This window comes from Sus scrofa, chromosome 2 (genome assembly GCF_054392235.1).
Source record: "Sus scrofa isolate SSC_HxYL_T2T_F1_AM1 chromosome 2, Sscrofa_HxYL_maternal_Yorkshire_Landrace_v2.0, whole genome shotgun sequence".
Taxonomy (NCBI): domain Eukaryota; kingdom Metazoa; phylum Chordata; class Mammalia; order Artiodactyla; family Suidae; genus Sus; species Sus scrofa.
Window position 1 is genome coordinate 90142827 of NC_139384.1, and position 17734 is coordinate 90160560.

The following is a 17734-nucleotide window of genomic DNA, read 5'->3' on the forward strand; positions in this document are numbered from 1 at the left end:
TAGACCCCTAGCCTGGGAACCTCCATATGCTGTGGGAGTGGCCCAAGAAATAGCAAAAAGACAAAAAAAAAAAAAAAAAGACAGGACTCAGTTTATTTTTGAACTGAATCTGAAGGATACAGAGGAGTTTGGCAGGAGGGAAAAGAGATTTAAAAAAACTCTTCAGATAAAGAATGATAACACAAAGAGAAATAACATAAAGATACTTATCATGGACTTTGGATTCTGACTCCAGATTGCCTTTTCTAATTCATGGCTCCCCTTTTATCTCTTTTCTTTATTCTCCATTAGCCATTTCTCCTTGTCACTCTTACACTCACCCTCTTTAAATGGGTTTATTTAATCTTCTCCTGTTGATTATTTCACTGTACTGCTTAAATCTCCTAAGTTTTCTTTCTTTTTTTTTTTTTTTTGTCTTTTGTCTTTTTGTTGTTGTTGTTGTTATTGTTGCTATTTCTTGGGCCGCTCCCGCGGCGGCATATGGAGGTTCCCAGGCTAGGGGTTGAATCGGAGCTGTAGCCACCGGCCTACGCCAGAGCCACAGCAACGCGGGATCCGAGCCACGTCTGCAACCTACACCACAGCTCACGGCAACGCCGGATCGTTAACCCACTGAGCAAGGGCAGGGACCGAACCCGCAACCTCATGGTTCCTAGTCGGATTCGTTAACCACTGCGCCACGATGGGAACTCCCTCCTAAGTTTTCTATTCGCTATTTTTTTGGCCAGATACCAAGACGTTACTTAAATACCATCAATATTCATTCTGTACATTTAGTCCCGGTAGCCAAATGCCATTTCACATGAAACATCTTTGGTTTTCTTCTTTCCCCTCTAGGATGGAAGAGCAGTTATAAAACTACAAAGTCAACTCAGACACAAGATTCTTCATTTCAGGAGCTGATAATGAAAAGATCCAAAAGGAATGGACCCTGGGACTTAAAATCAGAAAAACCCTGTATATACGAAGACAGATTAGAGAAAAAGCAGGAGAAAAAAGAAAGTGTTCAGATAGTTTCAGCTACTCAAAATAAAATCCTCACTGTAGAAAGAAAACATAAAAATACTGAATCTGGCCAAAACATCAGCCCAAAGTCAGTCCCTGTTAGGCCACAGATGGTTCCCAGAGAAAAAACACCACCAAAATGTGAAATACAAGGAAACAGCTTCAAACAGAATTCAAATTTACTTAATCAACAAAAAAACAACACAGCAGGGAAACGGTATAACTGTAGTATGTGTGAGAAAACCTTCATCAATACTTCATCTCTTCGTAAACATGAGAAAAACCATAGTGGAGAGAAATTATTTAAATGTAAAGACTGTTCAAAAGCGTTTAACCAAAGTTCAGCTCTTATTCAACATCAGATAACTCATACTGGAGAAAAACCCTATATATGTAAAGAATGTGGGAAAGCCTTCACTCTCAGTACATCCCTTTATAAGCACTTAAGAACACATACTGTGGAAAAATCCTATAGATGTAAAGAATGTGGTAAATCCTTCAGCCGAAGGTCAGGCCTTTTTATACATCAGAAAATCCATGCTGGAGAAAATCCCTATAAATATAACCCAGGTCGGAAGGCATCCAGTTGCAGCACATCCCTTCCTGGATGTCAGAGAATTCATTCCAGAAAGAAGTCCTATTTATGTAATGAATGTGGCAACACCTTTAAGTCTAGTTCATCTCTTCGTTATCATCAGAGAATTCACACAGGAGAGAAGCCTTTTAAATGTAGTGAGTGTGGGAGAGCCTTCAGTCAGAGTGCATCTCTCATCCAGCATGAAAGAATTCACACTGGAGAAAAACCCTATAGATGTAATGAATGTGGAAAAGGCTTCACTTCTATTTCACGACTTAATAGACACCGAATAATTCATACTGGTGAGAAGTTTTATAATTGTAATGAATGTGGTAAAGCCTTAAGTTCCCATTCAACACTCATTATTCATGAACGAATTCATACTGGAGAGAAACCATGTAAGTGTAAAGTGTGTGGGAAAGCCTTCAGACAAAGTTCAGCACTCATTCAACATCAGAGAATGCACACTGGAGAAAGACCTTATAAATGTAATGAGTGTGGGAAAACGTTCAGGTGTAACTCATCTCTTAGCAATCATCAGCGAATTCATACAGGAGAGAAACCATATCGATGCGAAGAATGTGGGATATCTTTTGGCCAAAGTTCAGCTCTTATTCAGCATCGGAGGATTCACACAGGAGAGAAACCCTTCAAATGTAACACATGTGGGAAAACCTTTAGGCAAAGCTCATCACGTATTGCCCATCAGAGAATTCATACTGGAGAGAAACCTTATGAATGTAACACATGTGGGAAACTTTTCAATCACAGATCATCACTTACTAATCATTATAAAATTCATATTGAAGAGAACCCCTAGAAAGTAGGTTTGCATGTGTGAAAGCCTGAAACCAAAGTTCATCAGAATACATGAGAGTGATGTAGTAAGTGTAATGTATATGAAAAACCTTTCTATAATTTAGTCCTCATCAAGTATTAAATTCCAAGGATAAATCTTGATTATGTAATAATGAGGAAAGTGAAAAGTGTTCAAGCCTGTCAGACACTTTTATAATAACCTGAGATGAACAATTAATGGCTGGAGACATTGACTTTGGGCATTTGTTAAACAGTTGTGTTCTCTCTACTGCAGTGTATGCTACATATCATATGTAATTGTTATAAACATCTGAGTGATGAGTGGAGGTGTGCACTGGATTTCTCATTAAACTATAGACTGTTAACACTTTTTTTTTATAACTAACATTATAATAGCATATAAAAGATGTTGTTTAAGAGATTATACATTTTTTTAGAGAAAAGGACCAAATAAAAAATAAAGATGAACTGTAAACTACCTCTCACTTTATGGGGTTTGTCCTTTTCCTGACCTGATGTCAAACTTTATGCGTGGATAGCATTGAAAAATAGAAATAAAAGTCTGTTCTCATCTTTCTTTGTTCTTCTAATAATTTCTGTAAGTTGTAAAATTTCTACTCAATTCTTAATACTATTCTCAGAATTTTTTTTCTCTGAAGTCATTTATTATGAAAGTATACCTGCAATACACTGTGAGATATCTTCTTAGATATATGAAACAGAAAAGCAAGCAAATTTTCAACTTTAAAGCTATTTAAATAAATATTTTATACTAAATTCACAATGGAAGGAGCTATCAAAAGTAATTTAATGAGTTTAATGAGTTCCCCTGTGGCACATCAGGTTAAGGACCGGTGTTGTCACTGCTGTTGGAAGTTTTACTCCCACATGCCACAGATATGGCAAAAAAAAAAAAAATTGTTTAATGAATCCAATGTGTGCCAAAACATTGAAAGGTACATCAATCATTTCATGAAATAAGAAGTATGGTTTTCCTACTTTGACACTGTTCTTTAGTGTCAATTCACAAAAACAAAAGGAATAATTATAACAACTCAGTTTCTTGTTTTTTGGCTCAGCTTTAGGGCAGGTATTAGTCTGTACACTGGGAGTTTTAAGAAAAAAGACACAGGCTTTTAAGAAGCTATGAATGGAGGAAAAGGATGGAGTTGAGGGACCATCGGATGAGTAAAGCAAATTGCTATGTCACCATACATAAATGTGTTTGTTTTGTTTAACAGGCAAATAGTTGTGACAGTATGTTGCAGTGCATGTTGTAGAGATTTGGACACAATGAAGAAAGGTTGAACCTAACCAAAGAAATCTGGTGACTTCAGAGAAAGCCTTCTAAATGCAGTGATAACTGAATCAAGTTTTGAAAGAATAATAGGAATTCTTCAGAGGATGAGGTAAGCAAGCATTCCAAATAAGAAGGTGAAACTTGGTAATATGAAACTCAAGTGTGGAACTAATGAGGAAGAGAATGGCAGATATTAAAGTTTGAGTAGAAGGCACAGGCCAGATGACAAAAGGCCTATTTGCCATGCTAAGGAGTTTGGATTTTATCCTGAAATTGATGATTTCAATTAAAAACAGTAGGCAAGGGACATTGTTTTGTTAACAATGTCTAGAGGCTGTGTTTAGGGTGTTGAGTAAATCTGTATAGACTGATGCCTAGAAGGCTGGGCCATTGTGACTCAAATGATGGATGAGAGTTACAAACTCAAGCAGAGACTGCATATATGGGGAATAGGAGACAAGATAATGTATTAGAAATATGACATGGTGTTCATATGCAAATGAATGAGGTTGGTGAGTGAGAAGAAGGCTATGCTGAAGAAGGTAGGATTGTTAGATATCCTGTATGTACTGGAATGATTTTGAACTGCATCCTGTATTGTTTGTCAAGTTACCCTTAATATAATCAGCTGTTTCTTTCCAATGACAATTTCAGCAGTTGGAGTTTTTTGTTTGTTTTTTTTTTTCTTCAGTAGTTGGCACTGAAATTACTGGAATGCAGCAGTAGTCGAAAATTGTATCTCCACAAAGATCTGAACAATTCTTTAGGGTCTTCTATATATTTGACTGAAGAAAGACCAAAGCTGGGGGTGGTAACTGAGAATTGAAAATCTTTTCCATATTAAAGAAAGAGAAAAACTTCCTTTGCCAAAGTCTCAAGTTGCAAGCAAGTAATCATCATTAGTTAGAAATAAGTGAATCAGTACACATGCTCTGAAAATCAGCAACAACAGCCATGCTTCTGAAAGTAAGTTGATGACAGACTGCAGGTTCTGAGAGTCAGCAAACTGGTGACAGTTCTAAGCCTGTAAACAGGTCAATCAGCAAATGCCTCACTCCAGGACCATACTTCTGAAAGTTTGCCAGCCAATAACAGCCTTATTCCAGTGATCACTCTTAACACAATTCTAAGTTCGTCAGTCCATAAACACTTCTGCTTCAGAAAATCCACCAAGCTTTGGACCGAGCTTCCCAAAACCTTGGTCAGCTCTGGCTTTCTTTGGGGAGGTTGTTGCTTGCAAATACAGCTCACACTTGCAGCCAGTCGTGAAGTTCACCTTTTCTGCATCACATGTCAGAGTTTAATTTGTTAATTTGCAACCGCTTCAACAGTTCAGCCCAATTTACTGTTATGACTTAAGTCTAGTGAGGGACAAATGCACTAATGATGCCATAAGACTATTACAGTCAATATTTTTGATTCCTAAGGTGATTGGTATCATCTATTTTTTATTTGAGTGTTTGAATCCCAAATGCAGCATAAATTTGATGATTAATTTTCAGAATATTGGGTATTTATTAAATGAGAAAAAAATCCTTTTGCAAGTTTTTCCACAGTATGAAACTGTTCATTTCAAATAAAAAATGATAGAAAGTCAGATATAAACCAGTATCTACTAACAGCTAAACCTAAGATATAGCTATAAACAAAGTATCAAATTTTCTGATTAAAACAAATTCAAATGAAAATAAAATAACCACAGCAGAAGTTGTAATGATTGTCCACACTGTATATCATCATCATCAATCTTTTTAGCACAAACGACTGTTCAAACATACTAGGAATATTTTCTGATTCTGAAATTTTAAATGTCAGAATAAATACCGCAATAATTTTAAAATGTAATAGTTCTAGTTACTGTTACAGAGATTATTAAAGATCTGAAATTCCTCATCTTTTTACAACATAGCCCAAGGTGGAAGTAATCACAATACTGAAAAAATTTTCCCTTTGCTTGCATAATGTTTTTCTCATGAAAAAGTCTTGCTAAGACTACTGCAAGTAAAACCTCTTCCAGATGAGACCTGAGAAACAGTATAAAATTTTTGTAGAAACTCACTTGAGTTAATGAGAGATGTACTGTTTTCATAGTACAGGTGTACTGTTTTCATTATCTCATACAAACGCAAATTTGCGCAAACAATTTATTCAAAGCTGAATCAAAGTATAATGGAGTCTATGCAAGCTGTTGGCTCCCCTGCCCATAGTCTGCATTTCTGCATAATCCTGCACTGATATCTGACATCTCTTCTGTTGAAGACTGGAGTAATTATTGTGAAAGTGTTGCATTTCTTGAGCATTTAAACATTTGAGCAGCTAAGGAATTTTTGTGATTTTGTTTACATTTCATAATCTTCAATTCTTTAGCATTCAAAAACTTGTTTGGACTTCCTGTTTCAGCTACAACGTGTAAACAACTTGGAAGTGGTCACTCGTACCCTTTTCTTTAATCTTCCTGAGAACAGAGGTTGCTGGGCAAATTGCCACACTGAAATATGGAGAGACAGGCATATCCAGAGTTATTGCTGAGATCTGCTTACCTGGAATAGAAGCTGCTGGATCCATAAACCGGTAGGAACTTTTAAATAGTCATTTTGATAAACTGCTGAAGGTTGGGTGTGGCCTGGCTTGAGAATGAGAAACTCCTGGGCAGCCACAGTCTTAAGAGGTCCCCCACATTTCCATTGCCATTGGATCCAGAAACCCCTTTGGATTTTCATGGTGTTAACCTGAGAAATATTCCCTCAGGGCTCAAGCAGGGGAAGGGTAATTGTTGTGAAACACTTCCAGAGTCTTCTCCACCAAAATTGCCTACTCTCCTGGAGGAAAGAGTTTATCAGAATCTCACTCTAGCTGAGGTAAGAACATTCCTCTCATTTTAGTCCCCTCTAACTAAGGAGGAGAAAACATAGTCAAAGGGGTGGGGGTGGATTAAAGGAAATAGATTGGGAATGCTGCACCAGAGAAGGGAAACAGGACAAGAAGCCTGGCAAAAAGTTGTATCCCTAAAGAAACACTTGCTTTAGACATAGGCCCACTAAGACTGAGATGTAATTAGGTTATAGAATCTATCCCTACTCCCACTCCCACAGCTTGCCACAACACCGATACTAGATTATAGCAGAAAGAGCTACAAGGTACACACTCTCCTTGAGGAGTGTTTTAGGGAAGCCTAAAGTCAAGAGTGGAGACAAAAACAAGGATACTAGAGCAATTTGAAACCTCTGGAACCTATGGTTGCCCAACTCCTAGCCAAGTTAACATAAATCTAGTGGAGTAAGACCCCATGACCATGTGGGATTTATCCCAGAAATCAAAGTTGTGTACAACATAAGAAAATCAATGAATATAACACACTGTACTAGTAGAATGAAGGCAGAACAACACGCAGAACCATTTTGATTCAGGAAGAGCATTTCACAAAATCCAATACCCTTTCACGATACAATTACTGAACAGACTAGGAATAGAAGGGAATTTTCCTAACCTGATAAAGTACATTAGTGAAAATCCACAGTTAACATCATACTGAATTGTGTAACACTGACAGCATTCCCCTTAAGATTAGGAGCAAGACAATGCCTGATATTGCCAACTCTCTTCAACACTGTGCTGGAAGTTGTAGTCTGAGCAGGTAGCCAAGAAAAAGAAATGAGGCATCTAAACTAGAAAGGAGGAATTTTCTCAATTTGCAAATGACATCACTTTATATGTAGAAAAGCAAAGAAACCAACAAAAACTAATTAGAATTTGTAAATTGTTTTAGCAATGTTTCAGGGTCCAAGATCAATATGCAAAAATCAGTTTTATCTCTATATGCTAGTAAAAGAAAATTTGAAAAGGAAAGTAGAGCAATTTCAAATATGATAGCATAGTAGCATCAAAAAGAATAAAATACTTAACAAGTTTAACGAAGGAAGTCTAAGCCTTGTACACTGAAAACTACAAAATTGCTGAAATGTATTAAAGAATTCCTTGACCTAAATAAATGGAAAGACATTTGACATTCATGGATTGAAAGACAAAATATTGTTAAAAATGACTATACTCCCAAAATGATCTACAAATTCAGTGCAATCACTATCAAAATTCTAATACCTTTTTCACAGAAATGGAAAAGCAGATCGTAAAATACATATGCAGTTGCAGGGGATCCCACATAATTGAAACAATTTTGAAGAACGCATTTGGAAGACTCACACTTCCCAGTTTCAAAGCTTATTACAAAGCTGGAGTAATCAAGACAGTGTCAATATTGGCATACAGATGGACTTAGAGCTTAATGGAATCAAATTGAGAGCCTAAATACAGTCAATTGATTTTTGACAAGGGTAAAAAGTCCATTCAATGGGGAAAGAATAATCTCTTCAATGACTTATGCTAAAACTACTGGATATCTACATGCAAAAGAATGAATCTTGACCCCTACCCCATAATGAATACAAAAACTAACCCCAAGTGAATCAAAACCTAAATGTAAATACTAAAACTATTTTTTTAAACTGTAAAATTCTCAGAAACATAGGTGAAAATCTGCATGACTTTGAATTAGGCAGCATTTTCCTGGATATGACATAAAATAGAAGGAAACAAAGGAAAAGTTAATAAATTGGACATCCAAATTAAAATTGTATGTTTCAAAAGACACTATCAAAGAGTTAAAAAGACAGCTCACAGAATGGAGCAAGATATTTGCAAATCAAATATCTTCTAAAAGGATCATATCTTCTAAAAGGATCATATTTTTTAAAAAAACTCATAATGTAATATAATCTAATTAAAAGGGGGCAAAATAATTGAATAGACATTTCTCCAAGGAAAATACACAAACAGCCAATAACCAAATGAAAGGATGTCTCACATTATTAGTCATAATGCAAGAAATGCAAGTCAAAAACACCATAAGATATCATTTCACACCTATTAGGATGGGTATTTTTTTAAATAACAGATATTGGTGATGTGTGGAGAAATTAGAACCCTTGCACATTGCTGGTGGAAATGTTAAATGGTACAGATGCTGTTGAAAACAGTTTGGTAGTATTAAATACATAATTACAATAGACGAGGAAGTTCAGCTCCAAAAAAAATCTATAAACATTTTTTCACACAAAAAACTGTTCACAACTATTCATAAAAGTACTGTTTAAATTAGCCAAAACTTGAAAAAACCCAAGTATCCATTACTTAATGAATGGTTTTTTTAAATGTAGGATGCTCATACAATGAAGTTTTATTTAGAAACAAAAGGAATAAAGTGCTGATACATGCCACAACACGGATGAACCTTGTAAACATTGTGCTAAGTGAAAGAAGTCAGACACAAAGAACATGTATGGTATGATTCCATTTGTGCTAAATACCCAAAACAGGAAAATCCAAGAGACAGTAGATTGGCAGTTTCCAGGGGCTGGGGACAGAGGAATGGGGAGTGACTGTTTAACGGGTACAAGATTTTCTTGGGGAAATGATGAAAATGTTCTGGAGCTAAATAGTGGAGATGATTGCACTAAATGTCACTGAATTGTGTTGACTGAAAATAGGCTGTTGGTTATTTCTCTGGAAAAAAAAATGGGTTTATTCAGCGAGGATTACAATTAAGGGTGTACAACCATGGCAAGTCACATGCAAGTCCCCCACACAGCTAGGGAAGTAGAACTCTTTTATTAAGGAGAAAAGGATGTTGGGAAGCCTGTAGTAAACAGAGCCCATGACTTTTCTTTGGCTGAGTTATTGCCAGGGAAGAAGAGGTCTTCCTTGTTGGCTTCCACCATCACTACAGGGCATAAGAGCTCCCCCTCTGGTCTCCTAACTTTATTTTAATTGAGGTTTCTGTTTATTAATTTTTTTACATTTCTCCCTTTCGATCAAGATCTTTCTCTGAAAGTATCACTGGTCAAGAGTCAGGTTTTCTGGTTTCAACAACGTTTTGTCCCTTAAAGCCAGGAAGGACCCTCCCTCGGTGTAATGTCCCATGTCAGAGAAGCACATTTGAGTAAAAAAAGGGATAGAAGGAAGAACTCCCAGGCACTTCTTATCTAAAGTCCATATTTTATCAAGAGCATAGGCATTGAGGCATTATATAATTATCGAAAGTTTGGTAATACACTTCGAACAAGCCTTGTCCAGAAATCTGGGAATCTCTCATCAGATGTCATCTGCTTCAGTCCTGGGATATCTTTACTTTCAAGTCATCAGATGATATGCAGGTCTATCCAGGTTTTGGTTCAGGCAAATTCAAGAGTCTATGCCTTGGAGTCTGGCAGCACAAAAGTTGGTTAGCAGTACCCATTAGGGGTTTTTCCAGCAAGGTTGAAGAGAGTCCTTGTGGAGATATCTTTTTTTTTTCAAGCAAGGTGTGATGCTTAAACTATTTGTCTCCTAAGAGTGCACTGTAAAAAGATTGCTCTGAACGTGGTTATTTTTTATAGAAGCAACTAGGCCTTTTTGTAATACTGGATTATTTTTACTTTTATCAATTGTGGATTGAAAGATGCAGAAGGCAGGTTCATCGGGTATCTTGTGAATATCTCAAAGAGTGAAAGTTTTATGAGTTCCAAAAGAAGTGGACCTGAGATTTAGAAGGACCAATGGCAATGCTTTTGGCCAAGGTGTTTGAAGGACCTCTACAAATTTTGCCAGGCGAGTCTTAATAATGCTATTAGTGCATTCAGCTAAGCCAGAAGATTGAAAGTGGTAAGTGCAGTGAAAATGTAAAGTTGGTCAAACAGTGCAGACTTACCAAAGTACCTGGCCAGTAAAATTGATTCCTCAATCACCATGAAGTTAGAGAAGAGTTCTCCAGGTAGGGATAATGTTTTCCAAAAGGATTTTACCTACAGAAGGGGCAGTAGCCTATCTGTGAAGTGTGAAAATGTACAGGTTATGAGATGGAGATTGTTTGAAATCGATTTACCATATATTGTATCCATTCAGCCAGTCTATGTCTTTTGGTTGGAGAATTTAATCCATTTACATTTAAAGTAAGTATTGATATGTGTGTTCTTACTGCCAGTTTGTTGATTGTTTTGGATTTGTTTTTGTAGGTCTTTTTCCCTCCCTTCCTTTTTTGTTCTTTTCTCTGGTGATTTGATAACTATCTTTAGTGTTGTGTTTGATTTTTCTTTTTTGTGTATCTAATGTAGATTTTTGGTTTTGTGGTTACCATGAGGTTTTGACATATCAGTCTGTATACATACAAGATTGTTTTAAGAAGCTGGTCTTTTAGTTTCAAATGTATTTCCAATATCTTGCATTTATACTCTCCTAACTATTGCTGGTTTTGATAACATATTTGTGTGTGGATGATTTCCTGCCTTTACTGTGTATTTATTTGCCTTTACTGGTGAGCTTTCCCATTCATAATTTTCTTGTTCCTAGCTGTGGCCTTTTTTCCACCTAGAGAAGTTCCTTTAACATTTGTTGTAAAGCTGGTTTGGTAGTGCTGAATTCTCTTAGCTTTTGCTTGTCTGTAAGGCTTTTGATTTTTGCATTGAATCTGGGTGAGAGCCTTGCTGGGTAGAGAAATTTTGGTTGTGGGGTTTTCTCTTTCATAACTTTAAACTCTGTACTCCCCCTTCTGGCCTGCAGAGTTTCTGCTGAAAAAAAAAAATAGCCTGTAATCTTATGAGGATTCCTTTGTATATTATTAGTTTTTTAAAATTTTTATTTATTTTTGCCACACCCACAGCCTGCAGAAGTTTCTGGGCCAGGGATCAAACCTCTGCCACAGCAGCAACCTGAGCCACAGCAGTGAAAAGACTGGATCCTCAACTCACTAGGACACCAGGGAACTCCCCTTGTTGCTTTTAATATTTTCTCTTTGTCTTTAATTTTGGTCAGTTTGATTTATATCTGTCTTAGCATGTTTCTCTTGCATTTATCCTGTATGGGACTCTCTGCACTTCCTGGACTTGAGTGAGTGTTTCCTTGCCAATGTTAGGGAAGTTTTTGGCTAATATCTCTTCACATACTTGTTCAGTCCCTTTCTCTTACTCTTCTCCTTCTGGGATCCTTAATAATGTGAATTTTGGTACATTTAATGTTGTCCCAGAGATCTCTTAGATTGTCCTTATTTTTTAATTCTTTTTCTTTGTTCTGTGGAAGTGATTTCCATCAATCTGTTTTTCAGCTCATTTATTTGTTCTTCTGCCGTATTTATTCTGCTATTGATTCCTTCCTGTGTATTATTACTATAGCTTTGTAGGAAGTTTGAATTCAGGAAGCATGATGCCTCCAGCTTTGTTCTTCTTTCTCAAGATTGCTTTGAAATTGTTTGTATTAATTCTCTTGCTCTATTAAAGCCACATACAAGTCTTTCACAACAAAGAAAGAACTCATTTATAGAGGAGAAAAGGAAGTTTGGAGGGTTTTAGTAAACGAAGAGTTCATTGGAGGAATTGAGAGGTCTAAGTATAGTGGCTTCTCATTGGCTGAACACTTACCAGGCAAAAAGAGGAAGTCTTATCCTCTTCCTTTTCCTTTTGGCTGTGGTTGTAGGGTGTGAGAGCTCCTACTTCTCCTGGCTTTATTTTATTTGAGCTTTCTTTTTATTCATTTTTATAGGCATCATCATACTTTGAACATTACTGGGCCTCTTGTCCCTCCTTAGCAGTGTAGCAGCTGATTCTTCTTGCTTCACAGTTTCTTTGACCATAAATAATAACGTAGATATATGCAGAGTCTCTGTGTCTTTTTTATTGCTTTCTATGTATATCTTAGGTGATATTTGTCAAAAAGAAAGCATTTCCCTGTGCAGATCCCATTTTCACAAGTTTTCCTCTTAAACAAATTTCCCTGTCATTCAGACACACACATACACACATATACACATACATATCAATTTATTTTCACTTTCCTAACAATAAAAATATGAGGCAAAGATATATCAGAATTGTATCCCTTATTCAATATTGCTTTTGGGTGGGGGTTATTATGAGCTTTGTGAGAACTCAGTTGGCTATGTGGCCAGCTTAGGGCTCCATTCACTAGCCCTAAAGGTGAAAAATTCTCTGAGGAGGTTTCAGTCTTTGGGCTTGTTTGGGAAATGGGTAAGACCCTACCAGGTACCTTAGATGTACGACAAGGACATGTTCATAGGCCACTTAGGCAGGTATAGTCTTTGGCATACCAGGATATGATCATAGCACTCCATCTGAGCTGGCTGCCCCTTCCTCCTGGGCCTAACTCTTGATGCTAAAACATGCCAAGCCCTTCAGTGGCTCTTTCCCAGAGGGCATACAGAAGAAGCAGACCCAGGCTCTGGGGTCAAGGGCTCTGGACCCTGCCACTATGGTTCTTATTTATGGGCAGATGGCTTTCCAGGATGGAATGACCCTAATCCTACCCCACTCTCTCCCTACTACCTGTCTGCCACAGGACCCCAGCAACATCTTCACACTGTGTGATGGCATGGAGACAGCCAGGAGTCTTAATGAAATGCCATAATGCTTTATCTGCATGATGACCCAGGAATCAAGGGCATCTCTTATTCCACCTTCCCCCAGAAAGCAGTCAGGGCAGTCAAGGTTTTAGGACATTTCTTATGCTCATAATTTCCTCTAAATTTCTTGAACAAAGGGAGTAGTACATTTATAATTGCTATTTAAGGCCCTGGTCTAATTTAGTTACCGGTGTTCTGTCTGGATATGAATCTGTTGATTAATTTATTATTGTTAAAAATTTCTAGCTAGGAGTTCCCATTGTGGTGCAGCAGTAACAAACCCAACTAGTATCCATGAGAATGTGGGTTTGATCCTTGGCCTCGCTCAGTGGATTAAGGATCCGGCATTGCCATGAGCTGTGGTATAGGTTGCAGATGCGGCTTGGATCCCAAGTTGCTGTGTCTCTGGCGTAGGCTGGTGGCTACAACTCCGATTAGACCCCTAGCCTGGGAACCTCCATATGCCACAGGAGCAGCCCTAAAAAGCAAAATCAATCAATCAATTAAAAAAAAAAAGAATAGTCAGTTCCTGTTGTGACTTAGTGGGTTAAGAACTCGACATAGTATCCATGAGGATGTGGGTTCAATCACTGGCCTAGCTCAGTGGGTTAAAGATCTGGTGTTGCTGCAAGCTGCAGCGTAGGTCACAGATGTGGCATTCCGTGACTATGGCATAGGCCGAAAGCTTCAGCTCCTATCACCCCTTAGCCTGGGAACTTCCATATGCCACACGTGCTGCCCAAGGGGGTAAAAAAAAAAAAAAAGATAGTCAGACAGAAGGGTGGGTTCCATTCATATGAAGAGACAGGCAAAACAAGCTTAGTTTATGGTATTTAGGGCAGCAACTTAGAAAAAACCTAAAGAAAAAAAAATCAAGATAATAATTACTATAAATTTCAGATGGTGGTCACCTATTTAGAAATGGATAGGTTTGCCATTAGGAAGTGGCATTCAAAGGACTTCAGGGGTGCTAACAGTGTTATCTTGACCCAAAGATGGGGGTGCAAAAATATCAACAGACACAACATGATGTCTCCCTTTCCTTTTCACCATGTCTACCTCCACCATGAAGATCACCCACATTTCAAGGCCAGTCTCTGGTCTCTGTCAGTTTTACAGAGTTATTCATACACATCAAAGCTGCATGGAAGAGGATTAACTTACTGCTTCATCCAGCACCCTCTAAATGTGTGGCTCAGCCATGATTTCCTAAAGTAAAGCCAGAGTTGAGTTGTCCTTCCCTTTAAAAAGCAAAGCCTATAGCCCAGCCCCAGCCTTGTGTGAGTAATTGGGAAATCCACGTTATTGTAATAGCAAAAATGCAGCATCTCAGCCATTGCCCCATACTGTCCAAGCCACATCTTGGGGGATTTTTTTCCTCCTCCTATCAGTTGAATTGATACACACACACACACACACACACACACACACACACACACTGTCACACACATATATGTATATAGAATCACCAGCCTACATACAAGTGGAAAAGGGGAAAGAGCTGGTTGAATGAAACCCTCTTGATTCCTAACATGGTCAGCATTTCTCCTGACTCAGGAGGGCTCAAGGACATGCCCACAGAATTCAGAACCAAGGAGAGCAGCCAAACGGGTCACTCTAAAAGCGACTCCCCTTCCAAGTAAAAATTGGTTGGCTCTGATCCAAGGGCCATCATCCCTGATGCTCCACTGAGCACATCACTCAGACTCTGGCAAGAGAAGGGCCAGGCTTGTAGGTTGTATTTATGGGCTCAAGGCAATCCAGGCTCCCCAAGCAGCTCTATAGTCCAGCATTGCTCTGGATGGGCATAGCCAGGGAAAATCTCAAAAGTAGAAGTGGATGGGGCCCACTGCCCATGACTTTGTTTTCTGTCACTGTGATCACCCACCTTGTGCTTCTGCTGCTGAATGCATGGTAAGACTGACTTTCAACATTCTGCAGTGCTGAGCTTATTGACTCATAGCTGCCCTACAGCATCCCACCAGAGTCTCCCTGAGAAAGGAAGAGCTTCTGGGGATAGGGCCCCAGAAAGGACCAGAAGGGGCTGGGATGATTTTAGCTTTGCATTTCAGTGTCATGCACACAGAGTTTGAAGATGGATTGTCACAGATTAAAGTATATGAAGAAACCCAGTGTTCCCCTGGCTACTCTGCCTACAAGCTCTAGAGAAAACCAACCCACTTAACAATACCAGAGACACACACTTATAAATGCTACAACTGGCTGGGGTGTTTTCAACAGTTTCCAATTAGTGAAGCTGCTCCCTTCAATTGATAGGAGGAAGAAAAAAATCCCCCAATTCCTGTGTCCCCATCCCTGGAGAATCTGGGGCTGAGTTGCTAAAAGCAGGGGAGCTTCTCCACTTCACAGTCCATGGGAGGAATCCAGAACAACAGGGAGAAGAGGAGCAGAAAAGAGCATCAGGGCAGTTCCCTTCCTCCCCCAGAGCCTGGACTCCCATAGCGAGATGGCTGGAGGGGCAAAAAGAAACTCCAACTCTTCCAAGGGAAGGGCCTTCACAGGAGGTAGTCTCATTAGGCAGGTTGCCACTGCCTGGAATGTTGGGCACAGCTGAAGAAACACAAGTGACAGGTGTCAGATCCTGTCATGGGACTAGGAAAGTGTTTAAGTGATATAGGGATATTATAAGGCTTTGCTGGAGGAATGGTCAGGGCCCTATTCCCTCTCCCACCCTCCTTGAGTGTTTCTGCCTGGCCTGGGCAGAGTCACTCCTGGCTCTGGGGATCAGTCTTGCCAAGGGCACTGTACCTATATCCCCAACTCTGAGTACAAAAACACATATTCAACAGTAACTGGGAATCTCTTTTCTAGCTTCTCTCTCCTCACTGGTGCCCTTGGGCCACAGGCAGCCTGCTTTGTGCCCCCTGGGTCCCCTACCCGACTCAGAGCTAGAGCAGCCTCTCCAAACCTTCTTTCAGCAGGTTCTCTGCAGTGAACCTAGAGGTTACACTGAGATAATGCCTGTGCACAGGCCACAAGGACAAAGAGAGGTTGTGGTGGCTGAACTTCCCCATATGGTGATTTCAAGGACATGCATGATGGAACAGCCTTCACAGGAGCCCCAGATCTTGCCCTTGTAGGATGGGCAGGAGGCCTTACTCCCCCAAGACTGGAAACCACACAGAAATAAGCCTGGAAAACTTCCTGTGACTCACTTTACTGTGATATTTGCTTTATTGTGGTGGTCTGGGATGGAACCTGCAATGTCTCCACAGTATACTTGTGTTAGACACAAAGATCTTTGTGGAGGCAGATGAATGTTCCAAAAGATGGACCGACATGCTAACACGTGGCTTTTCTGACACCCGGGTGATCAGACAGAAGGACGAACTCAGACAATTGGGCATTTGGACAGATGGACAGAAATGTTCTTTCAGACAGATGTTCTGCCAGAAAGCAATGCTAACAGATGGACATTCAGAAACATGGACATTCATCCATCCATGTTTTTTTTTTGGTTTCCTAGTCCATATAAAAGTTATGTTCACATCATACTAAAGTCTATTTAGTGTTCAATAGTATTATGTCTTTAAAAACCCAATGTATATACCTTAATTTTAAAGTACTTTATTGCTAAAAAATGCTGACCATCATCTGAGCCTTCAGCAAGTTGTGGTCTTTTTTTGCTGGTGGAAGATCTTCTTGCCTCAATGTTGATGGTTGCTGACTGGTCAGGGTGGTGGATACTGAAGGCTGAGGTGGTTGGGGAAATTTCTTAAAATAATACAGCAGTGAGGTTTGCCACATCACTTGACTTCCTTTCATGAATGATTTCTCTGTAACATGGCAGTGTTATTGGGTAGAATTTTACCCAGAATGGAAGAGTAGAACTTCTTTCAAAATTGTAGTCAGTCCTTTAAACCCTAACACTACTTTATCAACTAAGTTTATATAGTATTCCTAATACTTTGTTGTCATTTCCTAGTCTTCACAGCATCTTTACCAGGAGTAGCTTTCATCTCGAGAAATCACTTTTCTTGTTCATTCATATGAAACAACCCCTCTTCCATAAAAGTTTCATCATGAGAGTGTAGTGATTCAATCACATCTTCAGGCTCAACTTCTAATTCTAGTTCTCTTGCAATTTCCACCACATCTGTAATTACTTCCTCCATTGAAGCCCTCAAAGTCCTAACTCCTAACTCCTGTTAATGTTGATATTTTGACCTCTTCCCTTGAATCACAAATGTTGTTCTTAATTGCATGTAGAATGATGAATCCTTTCCAGAGGTTTTCAATTTACTTTGTCCAGATCCATCAGAGGAATCACTATTGATGGCAGCTATAACCTTACAAAATGTATTTCTTTAAAAATAAGGCTTGAGGAGTGCCCATGATGGTGCAGCAGAAAAAAGTCCGACTAGTATCCATGAGGATTCATGTTCGATCCCTGGCCTCGCTTATTGGGTTGGGGATCCAATGTTGCTGTGAGCTGTGGTGTAGGTTGTAGACACAGCTCGGATCCCACATTGCTGTGGCTGTGGCTGTGGCTGTGGCTGGCAGCAGTAGCTCCCATTTGACCCTTAGCCAGGGAACTTCCATATGCTACAAGTGCAGCCCTAAAAAGCAA

The 17734-nt window shown here is 39.0% G+C and overlaps 1 protein-coding gene across 12 annotated transcripts in view; it reads left to right on the forward strand.

Moving 5' to 3' along the window:
• LOC102160361 (zinc finger protein 354A) overlaps positions 1–17734 on the forward strand; it is a 58012-nt gene that overhangs the window by 17108 nt on the left and 23170 nt on the right. For 7 of the 12 annotated variants that reach the window (XM_085013686.1, XM_021084345.2, XM_085013687.1 and 4 more), the window contains one exon: positions 838–2976. Coding sequence is in view for 4 of the 12 variants with exons in the window: in XM_021084345.2 (XP_020940004.1) it covers positions 838–2402 (1565 nt within the window). In the remaining 8 variants the exon portion in view is untranslated. Of the gene's footprint in view, positions 1–837; positions 2977–3642; positions 3811–6101; positions 6273–6449; positions 6560–17734 lie in introns of those variants that run through there. The other 5 variants (XR_014837986.1, XR_014837989.1, XR_014837987.1 and 2 more) reach the window with 2 other exon arrangements.